The sequence below is a fragment of the Chiloscyllium punctatum genome, chromosome 44 (assembly GCF_047496795.1).
Source record: "Chiloscyllium punctatum isolate Juve2018m chromosome 44, sChiPun1.3, whole genome shotgun sequence".
Taxonomy (NCBI): domain Eukaryota; kingdom Metazoa; phylum Chordata; class Chondrichthyes; order Orectolobiformes; family Hemiscylliidae; genus Chiloscyllium; species Chiloscyllium punctatum.
In genome coordinates, this window is record NC_092782.1 from 42,530,992 (window position 1) to 42,551,702 (window position 20,711).

The 20,711-nt window shown below is 42.6% G+C and overlaps 2 protein-coding genes across 2 annotated transcripts in view; one reads left to right on the plus strand and one right to left on the minus strand.

The window, feature by feature from the left end:
- LOC140466617 (C-type lectin Cal-like) overlaps positions 1 to 20,711 on the minus strand; it is a 176,148-nt gene that overhangs the window by 107,798 nt on the left and 47,639 nt on the right. The window lies entirely within an intron of this gene.
- On the plus strand, positions 1,564 to 13,463 carry LOC140466656 (lectin-like). The gene is made up of 4 exons (XM_072562096.1): positions 1,564 to 1,618; positions 2,880 to 3,031; positions 13,103 to 13,231; positions 13,317 to 13,463. The coding sequence occupies exons 1-4, from the start codon at positions 1,564 to 1,566 to the stop codon at positions 13,461 to 13,463; spliced, it is 483 nt and encodes a 160-aa protein (XP_072418197.1).

Genomic DNA, 20,711 nt, shown 5'->3' on the forward strand with positions numbered 1-20,711 from the left:
TACTACTTCTACAAAGAATGATAAATTCCCCTTGGTCCTCACTTACCAGCAGCCTGTGAGTGGACCCTGTTCTTTATAAATAGATTCAATCTCTCTGCTGTTATTGCATGAAGGAAACCTCCCAACCGGGAGAGAAATGGGGGACAGATGGAGTTCTGATGCTGTGTAACAATCTTGCTCATCAGATCAAATGGCAAAATATTTCACACATTCATGTGAATATTATTCACTTACAGTGACTGCACTGTAAATATGCTCTTCTGGGGAGGTGATGGCCAAATGGTATTATCACTTAACTATTAATCCAGAAACCCAAAATAATGCTCTGGGGACCTGGGTTCAAATCCTGCCATGGCAAATGGTGGAATTTGAATTCAACTTTTAAAAATCTAGGAATAAAGAGTTGACAGATGACCATGAAACCATTGTCAATTGTTGGAAAAACCCAGCTGGTTCGTTAATGTCCTTCAGGGAAGAAAATCTGCCATCCTTACCTGGTCTGGCCTACATGTGACTCCAGAGTCACAGCAATGTGGTTGGCTTTCAGTTGCTCTCTGAAATGGCCTCTCAAGACACTCAGTTGTAACAATCACTAGAAAGTCAAGTGGACTGCAGTGATTCAAGAAGGCAGCTCACCACCACCTTCTCAAGGGCAAATAGGGATGGACTATCAATGCTGGCCAGCCAGTGATGCCTAGAGAAATTGAGGTTTTAATTCAGATAAAGAAGGAAACATAAGTCAGGTAGAGACAAGAGATATCAAATGAATCCTTAGAAGAGTATAAAGGCAATAGGAATACATTTAAGAAGGAAATCAGGAAGGCAAAAAGGGGACATGTGATAGCCTTGGCAAATAGGGTTAGGACAGGGTTTTTATAAATCCATTAAGGTCAAAAGAATAATGAGGGAGAGAACAGGGTCCCTCAAAGATCAGGAGACAATGAGGATCTGCAGATGCTGGAGATCAGAGTTGAGAATGTTTTGCTGGAAAAGCACAGCAGGTCAGGCAGCATCCGAGGAGCAGGAACATCGATGTTTTGAGTTGGAGCCCTTCATCAGGAAATTAATTTTTAAATTCTCATTGTGAACATTCATTAATTCCTGATCTGAGCAAAGCATTCACTTCCACCTGATTACAGAGACCAGGAACGATGAGTATAGTTTCCTTTCTAACTGAGCTGTTCCAGTGCCACGTTGTACAATTTAATATGTAACTCCAGAAACATTCTCATGGTTTCCAATCCCTTCTGTGCTGAGCTGCCAGTCTCTGATTGGTCAGCAGGAATTTGGACATCATTCATTCTCGAGTCAATTGGATCTGATTTCAATGGTTCCTTCCATCTTCACAGTCTGCTATATATATTGACAGTAAGACTTGACACCTTATCACTTCAGACAACGGAGAGAGAGGGCGAGAGAGAGAGAGGGAGGGAGAGACGGAGAGGGAGAGGGAGAGGTAAGGAGAGGAGCAGGAGAGCCCCATCTTAACTGTGAAACCTGGACACTGATGTTGAATCATTTTTGTTGTGTTTCAGGTGAGGGGAAAGGAACTTCACTGCAGACATGATGCTGCTGATGGGATTGGTGCTGAGTACATTGATGGTCAGTGATGTTGCAGGTAGGGTCAAACTAACATTGTGTGTGAGGACAGGTTAATGCTGTGAGCTGAGGGGTTAATGGATGTCCTGTTGTGTGAATGAGAGAGAACAGACAGAGACGGTACCTTGAGGAATCTCTGAAAGTGAGCAATGACCGAACCATTGCCATGTGTTTGATATTCTACACATTCCACATTCACTGTCTGCCCACTCCCCATATGGGCACAGCATGCTTCACCATCCCACCTGATTTTACTGCCCCTCCCCCTCCTGCCTGTCTGTGCCCAGGGCAAATGGCAATGCCCAGCCCAGCTTTCTCTCTTATTCTGATCCCACATTCCTGCTCATTCCCACTCTTATCCCATTCTCCTGCTCCCTCTCCATGAATTCATTTTCCACTCAGTCCAAACCTACCCTTCTGCTCACTGCTCAAATGCTTTAATAGATTCCCACAGACTAATCCCTTTCTATTCTCACTCACAGAGACCCATTACTGACCCACTCAATCTGATCCTATTCTCACATTTCCTCCTCAAACGTATCTCACTCAGTTATCTCCTGCTGTGCTGACTCCCCGTGTCACTTAATATCCAAATCAATTGAATCCCATAATCCTGCTCACTCCCCAAGTCATTAATATTCACCCAGTCCAATCCTATTCTCCCCTCATTTCTAGTACACTGCCAGTTTTCAGAAGCTCCCTCGTTCCCTCTTTGAAGAATTGAAGATCCCTGAGCTCAGTTTATGGCTCAGGATTGCACCACACCCCTCCCCCACCACACTGGAGGAAGAGTACTGTCTGTGAGAAGGTAGAGAATGAGGCCTCATAAACATTGATGGTTGCCAAGTGCCAAGTGTGTGAAGAACTGACCAGGGTCTTGCAATGCTGAATGGGGATGGGAATGAAGGAAGTGGCAGAAATATGAGGTGATAATGGGAACAATGTGGGAAATAAACACTGTATTTGACTAACTGTACCAAGCAGCTTGTTTCTGTGCTGGACAAATGACAACCACCTGATGAAGGAGTGGTGTTCCAAAAGCTTCCAATTAAATCTGTTGGACTATAACCTGGTGTTGTGTGATTTTTAACTTTGTTTCTGTGCTGCACTTTCTCTATATTTCCATGTCAACAAACAGTGTGCGCGAAGGTTATTGCAGTCAAGTGGAAAGTCTCATTCTGAAGCAGGCCCCATTGACCAAGTACTCATCAGTTTCTCGCCTCATGAAGGGGAAGTGAACTGTGAACGATGTAATTATTGCAGCTTGTTTTAATCTGCAGCTGATCAACTGGCTACACATAATTCAACACATTTGGATCAGGGCCTTGAGAAATGTCGTCTCCTGGGCAAACAGAATTGTTATGGTGGCTTCATTTATTTTGGTTATTGCTACAAGTTTGTTCTTGAGAAAAAGTCGTGGATTGATGCTGAGGTAAGTCCTTGGAATCTCCATTGTAAGGTATTGGGTTTGTTCCTCAGTGTTTCTGAAATGACTGAACACAGAATGAAAGAAGCTTCTTGTATATTCCTGGATATTTCTGAATCCGTGCATATATTACCTGGGTAACGTGAACTCCATGATATTCTAAATTAAATCAGGAAGGAAATCAACTATGACATTGAATCTGCTCGATATGGAGGGTCCCTTAACAAAATAATTTAGCAGTGAATGAAAACTATGAGCAAAGTTTTAAAATTGTCCCAATTTTAATTTAAGAATTTTCTTCTTTGGATACTTAATATTAAAATGATTTTCTGTGTTCCAGCAGAACATTCTGTGACTTACACATGCATCGTTGTAATGATGTTCACTAAAGTTCATTGTTCAAAATGTTTGTGATTATTCTGCTCAAGTTTGAAGTAGGTGTATGACGTTGAAGATCATTGCATTGCGAGACAGAAAAGTGGTTCAAGGCACTAAAGGCCTTTCAGTTGTGAAGGTAACTGAGAAAGGAAGTTCTTTTGCTATTAAAATGTTGAGAGGAATAGATATCATTGGGGAGTATCCAACCTGCTCGACAGGATTTCCTCAAAGCCTGGAACATCGGAGGGTGAAGGGTCAGCTTTCAGAAGTTTATAAAATCATGAGGGGCACGGATAGAATGAATAACTAAGATCTTTTTGCAGGGTACAGGAACCAAAACTAGGAGGCAAAGGTTGAAGTTGATTGGAGAAAGCTATAAGAGGCAATTTTGATAGACAGAGGTGGTTTGTGTGTGAAATGAACTTCCAGAGGAAGTGGTGGATGTGGGTCCAATTACAACGTTTAAAAGACATTTGGATAGGTACAAAATAGAGCTGAAAATGTGTTGCTGGAAAAGCGCAGCAGGTCAGGCAGCATCCAAGGAGTAGGAGAATCGACATTTCGGGCATGAGCCCTTCTTCACGAATCCTTGGATGCTGCCTGAACTGCTGCGCTTTTCCAGCAACACATTTTCAGCTCTGATCTCCAGCATCTGCAGTCCTCACTTTCTCCTAGGTACAAGACAGGAAAGCTTTGGAAAGATATGAGCCAGGAACAGGCAGGTAGTAGTTTAGTTTGGGATTATGATCGGCATGGATTAGTATGTTTGGCATGGATTAGACCAAAGGGTCTGTTTCTGTGTTGTCTGACTCTATGACTCTGTCATATCCCCTCTCTGCCTTCCTGATTTCTTTCTTAAGAATGCCCTGACACTCTTTACATTGATTAAGAGATTCAACTGAACCAAGTTGTCCATGTCTAAAAGTAAGATTTTCTTTTATCCTTGACTCGAACCTCGCTATCTTTATTCATCCATTGTTCCCTAATCTTACCAGCCTTAATGTGGAGGTGCTGGTGTTGGACTGGAGTGGACAAGGTCAAAAGTCACATGACACCTTATAGTCGTGTGACTTCTGACCTTTACCAGCTTTACCCTTTTCTCTACTAGGAACAAAATGCCTCTGAGCTCTTGTCATCACACTCTTGAGCGCTTCCCACTTTTCAGACATAATTTTACCTGCGAAGAGTTCACTCAAATCAACGTTTGAAATTTCTTGACTCATACCATTAACATTTGTCTTTTTCCAATTTAAAAAAATGTAACTTTCATGGAAGACTTATTGTTTACCATAACTGTTTTAAAACTAATAGATTTATGATCATTTGACTCAAAGTGTTCCCTTACTTTTTCTGCAGTCACCTGCCCTGCCTTATTTCCCAAAATAAGGTCTCCTTTTGCTCTGCCTTGAGTCGGAGCATCCACATATTGATAAAGATAATTTTTTGAACAAAATTGACAAATTCTTGATCATCCAAACCATTGACACTGTACAATCCCCAGTTAATGTTTGGAAAATTAAAATTCCCCCATTATTACAACCTTCTTCTGCTTACATATATCTGAGATCCCTCTTCATAGTTGTTTCTCAATTTCCCTCTTACTATTGTGGGGCATTTAGCACAATCTCATCAAAGTGACCTTTCCTTACTTATTTCTAACTTCTATCCTTATATCTTCACTGGCCAATTTTTCATGAATACCTTCTCTAGTTCCAGCAGTAATTTATTCCATAATCATAAATACCACTTCCCCTCCTTTCTTGCCTCCTTTCTGATCCTTCCAATAGCATCTAAACCCTGTATCATTGAGCTACCAGTCTTTCCCATCTCTCAGCCAAGTTTCTGTAATATCCAAGATGTTTCAATCTCCTGTTCCTAAACATGCCCTCAGTTCATCAGCGTTACCTGTCAGGCCTCTTGCACTGCAATAAAAGCAATTTGGTCCTTCAGAGTTACTACAGACTCTGACTCTTTCTTGTCTTTCTTTTCTAATTGATGTTCTCACCACATTCTGAACATTACCCTCCAATCCTTCGATTTAATTGCTGCTTAAAATTCCTCCACTCCCCCTCTCTTTCGTACAAAGTCTCTCTTAATGGAATGAGCAATTCTCTCTGCTAAGATAGTTGTCCCTTTCCAGTTCAGGTGAGACCCATCTTTTTTGAACAGGTCTTAGCAATCCCAAAAGACGTTCCAATTGTCCAAAAAGCTGAATCTCTCAACAAAACACCAGCTTGTCAGCCATTGATTTATGACCTTTAACCTTTTGTTTTTTTCCCTTGTTTGAGTTTGGCATTGGGAATAAAACAGAAATTATTACTTCTGGGATTTTTAAAAATTAACTATCTAACCTCTTATATTTACTCTGTACTGCTTTAACCTTTTTCCTCAAAATGTCATTTGACATTTTTATATTAATGTGAACAAGTAATACAATAATTTCCTGCTTCTCAATCTCACCTTTAACAATATGTTTGAAACATTTAGAGAAGTCCTTAATCCTTGCACCAGGAAAGCAACAAACCATCCTAAATTTGCACTGACTACCACGAATCTCCAGTCTATGACGGAGACTCCCCGGTAACAATAATTCCATGAAATGTCAAACATTGCCGAGCATTATAATTATTCCAAGTGTCCAATAACTGACTGGCCTTCCATTTAGGAATAGCCAGCAGAGGCTTTTGAACTATCTCATTACTTTCCTGACAGTCACCCATCTGTCTGACTGATCCTGTTATGTAATAACTTTTCTCAATCTATTAGCCATCTCATATGTGCCAATAACATTACACCTAAAAAAAAGGAACTTCCAATAACACCTTTTATATCAAATCAACCACACCTAATTACCCACAGAAAATAATGTTAAAATGGAAAAGAATTTTAAAATGTATTTATTAAACATATAAGACTAAAATAAAATCAATCACTTAGCTGATTAACTAAATAAAAAATGACCTCTCCTCAATAAATTACTCAAAGAAAAAAATAATCATTTCCAGAGATGACCGTATTAGATTACTTACAGTGTGGAACCAGGCCCTTTGGCCCAACAAGTCCACACCGACCCGCCGAAGCGCAACCCACCCATATCCCTACATTTACCCCTTACCTAACACTACGGGCAATTTAGCAATGCACCCAGACCCATTACCCTACATTTAGCCCTTCACCTATCACTACGGGCAATTTAGCATGGCCAATTCACCTAGCCTGCACATCTTTGGACTGTGGGAGGAAACCGGAGTACCCAGAGGAAACCCACGTAAACATGGGGAGAACGTGCAAACTCCACACAGTCAGTCGCCTGAGGCAGGAATTGAACCTGGGTCCCTGGCGCTGTGAGGCAGCAGTGCTAACCACTGTGCCACCGTGCTGCCCACCGTGCCACCATATGTAGGACACCTGGAAATAACAACACAGCACTTTATTTTAAAAAAAACTGTTTGGCTTTTCAAAAATATCTTCAAAGTGTGAATAGTTTTTTTAACTTCTGAATTTAGAATCAAACACCTCAGCCATTCACTATCGACCCTGAAAAGCTTGTTTTTAAAAATGTCCATCGGAAAAAATAGTTTTTGTGTAGTATCTTTGTTTTTTTAAAATTTTATTGAAGTAAAATGAATAAAAGTCTTAAAATAGCAATATATAATAACTCTAATAAAACTATAATAAATCTTTAATTAAGCCTGCAATCCCAGGAGCAGCTGCAAGATCCATGCTCCCTTCGAAAGAGGGAGAGCACCTAAAGGGTGCTAGATATGTTCCACACACAGCAGTGGATACAAGATCAATTGTTAACTTTACACCTGCAATGGATAAGGTTTTGTTGAGCAACGGGCAGGTCTTACGCAGTCAATGGTAGGGCCATGGAGAATGTAGTCAAATAGAGATACATAGGGGTGCAGTTCCATAGCTCCTTGAAAGTGGTGTCTCAGGTGGACAGGGTGGTGAAGGCAACATTGGGCACACTTGTGCTCATCGGTCATTGAGGATGTGTGATGTCATGTTACACCTGTAAAAGGTCTTGGTAAGGCCACATTTGGAGTACTGCGTACAATTCTAGTCAGCCTCCTACAGGTTGGATGTTATTAAATTGGAAAGAGTGCAATAAAAATTCACAAGGATGTTAGACCAGATCTAAAAGTTGAAGTTCTAAATTGGAGGAAGGCCAATTTTGATGGTATTAGGCAAGAACTTTCGAAACCTGATTGGGTGCAGATGTTCGCAGGTAAAGGGACAGCTGGAAAATGGGAAGCTTTCAGAAATTAGGTAACAAGAATCCAGAGAAAGTATATTCCTGTTAGGGTGAAAGGAAAGGCTGGTTGGTATAGGGAATGCTGGATGACTAAAGAAATTGAGGGTTTGGATAAGAAAAAGAAGGAAGCGCATTTGAGGTACAGACAGGACAGATCGAGTGAATCCTTAGAAGAGTACAAAGGCAGTCAGAGTATACTTAAAAGGGGACATAAGATAGCTTTGGCAAGTAGAATTCAGGAGAATCCAAAGGATTTTTACAAATACATAAAGGACAAAAGGGTAACCAGGTAGAGAAGAGGGCCCCTCAAAGATCAGTAATGTGGCCTTTGTGTGGAGCCGCAGGAGATGGGGCAGTTATTAAATGAGCATTTTGCATCAGTATTTACTGTGGAAAAGGACATAGAAGATATAAAATGTAGGGTAATAGATAGTGACATCTTGAAAAATGTCCATATTATGGAGGAGGAAGTGCTAGATGTCTTGAAATGTATAAAAGTGGATAAATCTCTCGAACACTGTGGGAAGCTAGGGAAATGATTGCTGGGCCTCTTACTGAGATATTTGTATCATCAATACTCACAGGTGAAGTGCCGGAAGACTGGCACTGTGATGCCACTGTTTAAGAAAGGTGGTAAGGACAAGCCAGGGAATTATAGACCAGGGACCCTGATGTCGGTGGTGGGCAAGTTGTCGGAGGGAATCCTGAGGGACAGGATGTACTTGTATTTGGAAAGGCAAGGACTGATTAGGGATATTCAACATGGTTTTGTGCAATGAGAATCGTGTCTCACAAACATGATTGAGTTTTTTGAAGAAGAAACAAAGAAGATTGATGAGGGCAGAGCAGTAGATGTGATATATATGGACTTCAGTAAGGCGTTCGACAAGGTTACCCATGGTAGACTGGTGAGCAAAGTTAGATCTCATGGAATACAGGGAGAATTCACAATTTGGATACAGAGCTGGCTCAAAGGTAGAAGATAGAGGGTGGTGGTGGAGGGTTGTTTTTCAGGCTGGAGGCCTGTGACCAATGGAGTGCCACAAGGATCAGTGCTGTGTCCACTACTTTTCATCATTTGTATAAATAATTGGGCTGTGAGCATATGTTAGCAGATGACACCAAAATTGGAGGTGCAGTGGGCAGAGAAGAAGGTTACCCCAGATTACAACGGGATCTTGATCAGATGGGCCAATGAGCTGAGAACTGGCAGATGGAGTTTAATTCAGATAAATGTTAGGTGCTGCATTTTGGGAAAGAAAATCTTAGCAGGACTTATACACTTAATGGTAAGGTCCTAGGGAGTGTTGCTGAATAAAGAAACCTTGGAGTGCAGGTTCACAGCTTCTTGAAAGTGGAGTCGCAGGTAGATAGGATAGTGAAGAAGGTGTTTGGTCTGCTTTCCTTTATTGGTCAGAGTATTGAGTACAGGAGTTGGGAGGTCATGTTGCAGCTGGACAGACATTAGTTAGGCCACTGTTAGAACATTGCATGTAATTCTGGTCTCTTTCCTATGGAAAGACGCTGTGAAACTTGAAAGTGTTCAGATAAGATTTTCAAGGATCTCTCCAGGATTGGACGATTTGAGCTATAGGGATAGGTTGAATAGGCTAGGGCTGTTTTCCCTGGAGCGTTGGAGGCTGAGGGGTGACCATATAGAGGTTTATAAAATCATGAGGGGCATGGATGGCCCTGGGGTGGGCGAGTCCAGAACTAGAGCACATAGGTTTAGGGTGAGAGGGGAAAGATATAAGAGAGACCTAAGGGGCAATGTTTTCACTCAGAGGGTGGTACATGTATAGAATGAGCTACCAGAGGAAGAGGTGGAGGCTAATACAATTGCAACATTTAAAAGGCATATGGATGGGTATATGAATAGGAAGGGTTTGGAGGGATATGGGCTGGGTGCTGGCAGGTGGGACTGGATTGGGTTTGGGTGTCTGGTCAGCATGGACAAGTTGGACTGAAGGGTCTGTTTCTGTGCTGTACATCTCTGTGACTCCATAACTCTATATCGAGACTGGATGGTTTGATTTATAAGGAGAGGCTGAATAGACTGGGACTTTTGTCCTTGCACCATATGAGACTGAGAGGTGACCGTACAGAGCTTTATAAAATCAGGAGGGGTAGAGATAAGGTAAATAACCAAGATCTTTTCCCGAGGACGTGGGAGTCCAAAACTAGAGGGCATTGGTTTAAGGTGAGAGGGGAAAGATGGAAAAAGGACCTGAAGGATAACCATTACATGCAGAGGGTGATTCGTGTATTGAACAGGCTGCCAGAGAAAGTGGGTGCAATTACAACATTTAAAAGGCATCTGGAAGGGTGTATGAATAGTAAGGGTTCAGAGGGATGTGGGCCAAATGCTGGCAAATGGGACAAAGTCAGATTGGGACGTCTGGTTGGCATGGACAAGTTGGACCGAAGGATCTGTTCCCATGCTGTATGACTATGACAAGTGCGTAAGGCAGTAAAGTAGGTGTACAGCATGCTTACCCTCATCAGTGAGGACACGGAGCATAAAAGTTGGCAAGTCATGTTGTAACTGAATAAAACTTTAGTTTGGTCACATTTAAAATAGTATGTGCAGTTCTGTATCTCACATTATAGGAAGGATGTCGAAGCTCTGGAGAGAGTGCAGAAGATGTTTACCGAGATGCTGCTGCATTGGAGTGTATAGGCTTTCTAGGAGAGATGAGGTAAACTTGGATTGCTTTCACTAGAGCATCAGAGGCTGAGAGGTGACCTGAGGAATATATAAGAGATGCACAGATCAGGTGGATAGTCGGAATTTTTTTCTCAGGGTGAAAATGTCAAATACTAGGTGGCATAGGTTTGAGGTGAAAGGGGAAAGTTGAAAGGATGTGTATGAGGCACAACTTTTATCCAGAGGTTAGTCAGCATCTGGAATATACAGCTGGGGAAAATGGCAGATACAGATATGTTTGAAGATGTCTTTAGACAGACACATGAACAGGCTGGGAATAGAGAGAAGACGGATCACATGCAGGAAGGTCGGATCCATTTAGAATGACATCATGGTCATCACAAATGGTCAGCTGAAGAGCCTGTCTGCCCTGTTCCATGTTGTACTTACATTCAAGTGTTGTACCTTCCACTTGGAGCTTCAGCGGGTGGGATATCTTATTTAGAGCCTTTGGTGGATTTCCATAATATTTTGATTTTAGCATGGTTTTTGCAAATGTTGTAAATATGCCGTATACAATCATGGTCTATACTGTATTTCAGATAGGTGTTAGGTTGAATTTGTCAGACGACTTTTAAGGGTTCAAGTTAGAGGGTCAACGAACACACAGATGCTCGTTTTGAGAGGCTGAAATTCATGCTGCAATTTAAAATACTATATTATTAGCAGAAGTCGATTTGATCGCACAACTAATCCCAGGTAAAGAAGAAAAACACAATGAATTACAGTGAAGGTAATTACCAGATAAAAGCGAGAGACCATTATGAAAATTTTATATATTAAAGATTCATAAAATTCTTCAAAATCACACTGTTCAACATGGTCATGGCCTGGTATAATTGCACACTGAAAATGAAACATTTATTAAATTCTGAATGTGTAAGCATCTTGAACTTTACTGCCAAATTCTTCCTTATTCCTCCCATTTACTTTTGTATGTTCTAAACCTCAACAACATTAACAAACCTGTCAAAGAATTAAAGATAAACTGGTATTTGACTAATATATCTCACTTTTATTCAGATATAATAGCATAATTAAAATGATTAACTTTTTAACAATATTAACTTTTAGATGTGTAGTGAAGAAAGTGCAATAAGTACCGATAGACTTAGTACCGGTCTGAATGAATGAATGAGTCAAAACGCGCTGTAATAAACCAAGTGCAGTAAGTAGAATGGATGAATAAATGAATGAGTGAATGAATGAATGAAGACACAATATAGTAAACAAAGAGCAATGAGTAGAGTTACCAGTACGAATGAACGAATGTGATTTTGTCTAAGTGGGTTAATGGGATCATGTAGTTTCCTTTGTAAGAGGTTTATAACACAGGGTTGACTTATACACAAGATATATGGAAAATACATGATTTTTTGGCCAAAACAAGGGGTGTACTTTGACAAAAGATTGACTTGTACATGGGTATATATGACAGTAAATCTCTGCACATGCATTGAATTTCCTATCTATATGTTAAGTCAAATTTTACAAAGGAAAAACACTGAAGTGCAGACGTGGAAAAATTAACGGCTATATTTTGGTTTCACAGCATAATTAACAAATTCCAATCTAGCAATCTATAGCAATGATATAGGATATGTTTGGACTCAATTTTAAACTCTCATCCATCATTTTACATTGCAATAATGGGGAGGGGGTGTGGCCTTATTTTCTTCTCTCTCGTCTCTGTCCTGGAATTCTGGTTGATTCCCCCCCCGCTTCTTTCCTGGGAAGAAGCTCCCTAAGAGCGTGCCAAGAGATATTTGAACCTGGTGCCCGACATGAAGGTCCTAATGAAGCAGGCCATGGGTTGAGGTTGCCAGGTATTCACTGTCCATGTTCTGAATTTTCAGCATCTGGTTTGCTCCGGCAGGTAGTAGGATGGGCAGCTGCATATTAATGAGGCAATATTTGCAGTTAACAAAGATTATTCCTCCTTAATAATCAACTTACTACCCCCCCAGTGAGAATCTCATCTCATTGCTGAGAAAGTAGTTTAAAGTTGCAGAGAGTTGTTCCTGATATCGAGATAGACCTTGCTGGACCTCTCACATGTTCCTGCCACATTTCTCACCATATCCCATGTGGGTCAGGCCCTGACAAGATTCGGCCCTTCTCCATCATCCATTGTCTGTACATTTGAGCTTGAACCAGAATCACTCATTGTGTAACTTTACAATCCCTACAGCAACAACCTGTTAAATTCCTAAGAAACCATCACTGAATCACATGATCTCCTGAGAATACGATCTAAAGTTGACAAGCATCGATGTTCTGTGGTCTGTCATTGTGAGAAATTTGTTGCTGTCAATGTGGTCACTGCACAGTGACATGGACTGCAGTGACTGTTCACATCTGGATTGACAGCTGTGTGTGGATAAAACTTGGAGAGAACAGGAAACACAACGTCACCCACAGAGCATTCGAGCACAAGACCAGCCCAATATCAGCTGTTACACAGAAGCTGCTGACATTTCTATCTGATGGGTTGAAGCCACAATGAGATTGGTCCCAAATCCTCAGCCTCAGTGTGGCACCATTCACTGAAGTTTGGAGTCAGCCCATATCAGGTCCTTGTGGACACACAATCATGGGGTTGTAGTTTTATTGTTCATATTCTCCAACGCAGCAAATTTTCAAAAATAAACCTGGTGGAGAAACACAATTGAATATGTTTCAATATAAAAATGTAACCAGGAATAAATTGTCTTTTTTATATCATTTCAAGTGGCACTGCCGAACACTGGCTCCTGATGGTCATCTTGCTTCCATACACTCGGAGGAGCAGAGTCATTTTATTCGAAAGAATTCATCCCCATTCAAAAGTTTTTGGATTGGCTTGAATGATATCTACAAGGTAACATTACTGGCGTTGCTGCTTTATTTTATTTAGGGGAAACAAACGATATATTTTTAAATAGTATGAGTTTATATCTCCATAGGAGGGGACTTACCTCTGGACTGATGGATCTCCATCAGATTTTATGATGTGGAGGTTGAACCAACCCGATAACTTTCGTGGTGAAGAAAATTGTGTGCACGCTATCGGTAGGTCAATGCTGCCGAATGTCTCAGGGAAAAGCAAATAGATCCCTGGGTGAGATTCCAACTGGACTCTGTGTGGTTGAGTTACTCCGACCGACGCTCCTATCATTCGAGTCTCACTATTCCACCGTCCACAACACAACTGAAAAAATTATATAGATTTTAGGAAGGGTTTGGAGGGATACGGGCCGGGTGCTGGCAGGTGGGACTAGATTGGGTTGGGATATCTGGTCGGCATGGACAGGTTGGACCGAAGAGTCTGTTTCCATGCTGTACACCTCTATGACTCTATGACTCAATGATCAGTTGAAAAGTCTTATCCATAGCAGGTTCTAAACACTAAGATCTATCCATCAAGTTTCTTCACAATTCATTAATTTATTACCAGTAGAACTTATTGAATGGAGTATTAATCGATTTAACATAGCAAATGACGTTGAAGTGCAAAAGCTTATTATGAATCAAAATATCCCCTGAACATAACCACACACATACACCCACACGCAGACATACACACACACACGCACACACACACAGACACACACACACTCACACATAGGCACACAGACACGGACACACACACACACAGACACACACACACAGACATACAACACACAGACATACACATACAGAAACAGACACACAGACACACACTCACATACAGACACACAAACACGCAGACGTACACACACTCACACATAGACACAGACACGGACACACACAGACACACAAACACGCAGACATACACACACACACTCACACACAGATGCACAGACACAGACTCACAAACACACAGACACACACACGCACAGACACACACATATACACAGACACACACACACACACACACACAAACACAAACACACAGACATACACACACACATACACACAGACACACACACATACAGACACACAGACACACACACTTCACTGTAATACTTGGCTTTCAGAAAATGTTCCTTTCTTCTTCTTGAACTCTGTTGCTCTGATGTTCTGGCACCTGTCAACTCACTAACCACCGACAGTTGTCTCTGAAGTCAAATAATTCTACAGAGGGCGGTATCCCATCACTAAGTCACACTTTCGTTACACATGAACACTCCTTCACTGCAGTACAGCCTCATAAAGAGGCAGGTACCAAAGTGACAGCTTCTCTGATACTCCCCTTTAAATCTGTCAGCCAGGGCTCCCTGATTGGAGCAGATTTACAGCCCCAATCAGGGAACTCATATTCTATGAGGTCTACACAGCTGACCTTGTTACAATCACTGCATCCCTCGCCCACTGAATCTGAGGCCATAGGCTGCACCTTTTCCTTGGAAAGCTTCCTGGGGGTGTTTTAGCACCAGGTCAGGTTCTTCTGACTTGGAATCCAACACGGGAAGCGTGTAAAGCACAGGAGCTCTCCCTTTGTTCCAGGAGCACCTCGGTAGAATTTCACTCCCTGCTTTCAGTGGCAAAGATAGTGAGGCAGCTACTTCAGTTATTTCCATCTCAGATTCAGGGGACTCGAGAATGTTTGAAGGAGAGGGTGGATCCACAGGTTCCAGCAGCATTTCCCAAAGGTTCCAAGGGGCAGGGCATGTTTTGCTCCTGCACCGTTTGTGAAATTGCAGCTTTCATTCAGGAATGTCACACGTGGATGAATGTTGTACATGACTGACCCTGATTTCACATCGACCATGACTCTTACTGATGTAGGGCCTTGTACATGATTCTTATATCAAACTGCATACCCTCTATCAAACTGTCTTTTGCATTTGGCAGAGTCTTGGGTCCAGCATTAGAGTTCTTGATACCATTTCACTCTCCCCTCGGTTTGGGAAGATTTAAACCTGTCCTACCCATTACTGACTCTGCTGCTGCTGTCCCTGTAGTAGCATGTGGCATCGTCCTTGAATCAAACAGGAACTGTGACAGCTTGGTGTCTAGTGAGACTATATGCTGTTTCTTCAATCCAGTCTTCAAAGTTTGGACAGCCCTTTCTGCCAGGCCATTGAGTGAGGGGTGGTATTGAGCTGTCCTCAAATGTTGAACCACATTCGACTTGAAGAAACAACTAAATTCCCTGCAGGTAAATGATGGCTGTTACCTGTGACCAACACTTCCAGGACTCCGTATATTGTAAACAATGTGCACAATTTTTCTATCGTTGCCCCCATGTTTGATGAGTAGACCCTATGCACGTCCAATCACTTTGAGTGGACATCTGCAATGACTAAGAACATTGAACCCATGAGAGGACCTGTGTAGTTGAGGTGAAACCGAGTCCAAGCTTTGCCTGGCCATTCCCATGGATGTGGGGCAGCTGCTGGCAGTACTTGGCCACAGGGCACTCTGGGCACTGCCCCATCAATGCAGCTGCGTCTGCACCCAATCCCGGCCACCAGACACAACTTCTCACCAAAATCTTTATTTAGGAGACCTCTGGGTGGTACTGGTGATGTTGAACCAGTATTTGGCAGCGACCTTTGCTCAGGACAATCACTCTTGCTGTATGTAATAATATGCCATACTCTACCGTGAGCTGGACTCTCCAGGTCCAAAAAGCTTTCAGCTCCAGTTGTGATGGCCCTTTGGTTTTTCCCATTAATACCAGCAGTTTCAGTTTGGAAAGGAGTGGATCTTCCTGTGTCCAAAGTTTGAGACAGGGGGCTGTGACTGGGATTGTGTCCAGAAAATTTAATATCATTGCAGACTCTTCTGCAGGGAGTACCACCACTGGTGTATCTGGTCATGGGAGGCAGCTCAATGCACCCACATTCATTACTCAGCCTCCTGGACAGTGCTTTCTCTTATATGTATAAGCCCACCACTGAATGCGGCCCCAAGCTATGGGTGGCACTGCCTTGTCCTCTTTACGCAGACCAAGTAGGGGTTTGTGGTCTGTGATTTTTGTAGATTGTTGCCCATAGAGGTATTGGGGGAACTTGCTGACCCCAAATCTCCCTCTTTTCTATCTGGGTATATTTACCCTCTACATGCATCAATGTCCAGGATGCCAATGCGATTGGGCATTTGTTATCATGGAGCCACCGAAGAGCTAATACCACCCTGATACTGTACTGAGAAGCATCACACATCAATACCAGATCATTCTCGGCATCAGAGTGTATCAACACCTTCGAGGATGATCGCTGTATCTTTCGTTCATTGAAAGTTAGTGATTGTCTGGGAGACCATTTTCAAGCCTGACACTTTATTAGGAGTTGATGAAGAAGTGCCAGGGTGAATGCCAGTTCATTTATGAACTTTCTGTAATAATTTACCAGTTCAAATAATGTCCTGAGCCCCTGAATACATGTGGGAGCCGGGGGACCTTTGATCACCCTCACTTTATCTTCCAATGGCGGTAACTGGTCTTGTCCACTCTGTCACCCAGGTAGGTCACTGGGACAGCCTGAAACACAAGTTCCCCTTCTCAAACCTCCAAAGGGCTATGTCCAATTTCTCAAAGTGTTCCTCATTAGTATTCTCTGTTTTTAGGATAAATGGTAATCTGGGTAGAAACTTGCAAAGTGGAGGAGGCCCAGGATTTGTATGTCCTTGGCAGATTGGGAGAGGGAGTTGACGTGGTCAGCCACAGGACGGTGAGAGTGTTGGATGCATATGTCCCAGAGATGTTCCTTGAAATGTTCTGCGAGTTGGCATCCTGTCTCCCCAAAACAGAAGAGTCCACTCAAGAGCAATGGACACAGCAGGGATGAGGTGCTTGGATGTGCAGGAAAATCTCTACCAGAGATGGAAGGATCCTTTGGTGCCTTGGATGGAAGGGAAAGTTTTACACCCCTTGTGGTGGCTGTGGAAGGTGCTGTGAGTGAAGGATGTGTTGGTGGGGGCGTTGGGTGGGTGGGCCGAATGAGGGTGTTGCGGAAATTAACAGTGCATTTCAGGAAACGTGTATTCTCAGACGTGCAGCAGGCTGACCTTGTTCCAGTCACTACATCAAGTCTTGCAGATGCAGCTTGCTCAACAAATCCAGTCCTAATGTCTCACAGTCACTCTTTCAACAGAACAAAAAGTCCCACAAGGATTAGTGTTAGGTCCACGATTATTTAAACCATATATTAATGATCTACAGGATGAAAGGGAACCTACAGTCACCACGTTTGTGGATCACACAAAAACGAGATAAGCCGGGAATGTCACAATGAGTCAGCAATGGTATAGTGTCCGGTTAAATGAGTCAGCAAAATCTTGGCAGATAGTCCATAACGTGGAAAAATGGTGGTAATGCAGTTTGGCAGGAAGCCAACAGGAGATGAATATTATTTCAGTGGGTTCAGTCTGCAGACTAGTGCAGCACAGTGGAATGATTAGAGTCCTCATGTAAAAATCCCAAAAGGCCAGCATACAAACTCCACAGATAATCACAAAGGCAAGTGGAATGCTGGCTTTTCCTTTAAGGGGAATGGAGTATTGGACTGAGACAGCTTTTGAATCAGGAAAGGAATCAAGGTTATGGGGAATAGGCAGGAAAGTGAAGTTGTGGATGATCAGGTCAGCTGTGATCTCATTGAATGACAGAGCGGCCTTGATGGACTGAATGGCCCACTTCTCCTTTGGCAGCTGCCTGTCCATCCCTGAACATGGTTTTCTTTAGAAATTGCAGAGATCAGCTGGACAGCTGGTCCAGAGCAGCCTTCACTCTAACTGAAGCAGAGCAACAAGGATTCACTGAAGGTAGTCATTGTTTAAACACAGCCCGAGCAGGGGCCGACAGCAAAGTAACATTCATCACCAGTCATGTGACTTACATCAAACCTTGTTCTTAATAACCTCCAATGCCCACGGTGAGCTTTCACAATCCTCTTTGAAGAAACCACTCCAGATCAGACTGTAACATGTGATCAGCCTGCTCCATCTCAGTCTGCTCCAGCCGGTGATCAGATAACTCCTGTTCCTGAGAGAGCTCGCTATCACCCTGGGGCTCATTCCCTTATACCCCATTTCCTTGTCAGCAGCCAGTGAGATCAAACCTTGACACTGTCCTGTCTTCAGTGATTGGTCAGTTTGACCATGAGCAACCATCACAACAGTGTAATCTGTCACAGTCTGTTCATCTTCCACTCAGTAAGATAGTTGCTTGTTTTCTCTGGAAAGAGGCTTATTTCCCAGCTTTAATGAACCTTGACCTCAGGCCAGTCTGTTCAGGTTGTTCATTGAAGCTATTTCCTTGCAGCGGAAGTTTGTGTTGTTCAATGAACCATCGGATATTTATACAGCATAACCCTGTGGCTATTGACAAATGATTGTCACACATCTCTGGGCTAATGGTAGACTACTTGGTAGTGTGGATGAGCAGAGGGATCTTGGTGTCCATGTAAACAGATCTTTGAAAGTTGCCACCCAGGTAAATAGTGCTGTGAAGAAGGCATATGGTGTACTGGGCTTTATTGGTAGAGGAATTGAGTTCCGGAGTCCTGAGGTCATGTTGCAGTTGTATAAGACTCTGGTGCGGCCTCATCTGGAGTATTGTGTGCAGTTTTGGTCGCCATACTATAGGAAGGATGTGGAGGCACTGGAACGAGTGCAGAGGGGGTTTACCAGGATGTTGCCTGGCATGGTAGGAAGATCGTATGAGGAAAGGCTGAGGCACTTGGGGCTTTTCTCATTGGAGAAAAGAAGGTTTAGGGGAGATTTGATAGAGGTGTACAAGATAATTAGGGGTTTAGATAGGGTTGACAGTGAGAACCTTTTTCCGCGTATGGTGTCAGCTGTTACTAGGGGACACAGCTTTAAATTAAGGGGTGGTAGGTATAGGACAGATGTTAGGGGTAGATTTTTTACTCAGCGGGTTGTGAGTTCATGGAATGCCCTGTCAGTAGCAGTGGTGGACTCTCCCTCTTTATGGGCATTTAAGCGGGCATTGGACAAGCATATGGAGGTTATTGGGCTAGTGTAGGTTAGGTAGGCTTTGGTCGGAGCAACATCGAGGGCCGAAGGGCCTGTACTGCGCTGTATTTTTCTATGATCTATGTTCTATGTTCTATGTTCTATCTCATAGACAGTGTCTGTTTTAAATCAGAACTCAGAACTTCAGCCAGATAGTGACAACACTTACATTATTTAATGTAAACAGGCAACACTGAAAAGAGTAATGAAGACATTGCTCAACTAATTGATCTTTCAATAGAGAAGCTTCAAATGATTTTCTTTTCCCCATTGTGGCTGACCCAGCAAATTTAGGGTTGTGACCAATATCCTACATCAAGCAATGGGATAATGACAAGATGGGACAGAGTTAACTCAGTTGGATGGATGGTTGGTTTGCAGAGCAGTGTGATACCAACAGTGTGGGTTCAATTCCAATCATCAGTTTGAGGTTACCATGAAGGACTCTTCTTCTCAACCTCTTCCCCTGACTGAGGTCTGGTGACCCTCAGGTTAAATCACCACCAGAGAGCAGCCCCTATGGTCTGGTCAGACTATGGCAACGCAACAACAACAAATGATGAGATTATTGATGCTCCCAAAAACAGAGGATGAACCAATCACACACACAGTTGTCTAGTTCACTGACCTCATTCTCTCTTTCCTCCAGGGAAGTTACTTTACTGGAACGATATGTTCTGCAAAGTCAAATTACCTTCCCTTTGCTCCTACAAACTGCCAGGTCTCTGCTCTACTAAAAGAATCCAACAACGCTCCATGGATCCTGACTGAGAGTGGATGTAGTGCCTCAATCTGCTTGTAGTTACGATCACAGCCAATGATGACTGTACTGACTTAGTTTCTCAGCCAAGATTAAAAATTACATCCTGAGTTGTGTGTTTGTTACTGTGAGTCTAGTTTATAGCAGCCTTCCTGTCCCACTGATGCTTTCTACCCATCTGTCCTTTCAATCCTATACTGGGGAGGAGACAGCAGATCAGGGACATGGATAGTTTATAATTCATTTCCACAATGTGAGTATTACTGCAGGGTCTAACTCTATCCCCCTTTGGGAAGGTGTTGGCTGTGAGCTTCCTTCTTGAATTAGTGCAGTGCGACTGGAACAGGTACACCCTGTCTTCATAGGGAGGGTGTTCTAGGATTTAGACACAGTTGGGATGTGGTTTAGCCACTGCAGAATTCGCAGCCTCTGACCTGTATGTTATACAGCTGATCCTGCAAATATTCTGGTTAATAATATTCAACTATTTTTGTGGGCATTTGAAAAGCAAAGGCAATTGGTTGGATTATCTCTTGCTGACAATAACATTTGTGCATTACAAATGGTAAGTTACAGAGTCAAAGATAAAGCAGCTGAAGGTACTTGGCCAAAGGGATTATCCTGAGGAACTGGTGGC

Bases quoted from the DNA above. Each gene is read 5' to 3' on its own strand.
- LOC140466656 (XM_072562096.1), top strand. From the start codon at position 1,564: ATGATGCTGCTGATGGGATTGGTGCTGAGTACATTGATGGTCAGTGAT. The intron at 1,619-2,879 runs GTAGGGTCAAAC...TTTAATCTGCAG, and splicing joins GATGGTCAGTGATGTTGCAG to CTGATCAACTGGCTACACAT. The intron at 3,032-13,102 runs GTAAGTCCTTGG...TATCATTTCAAG, and splicing joins AGTCGTGGATTGATGCTGAG to TGGCACTGCCGAACACTGGC.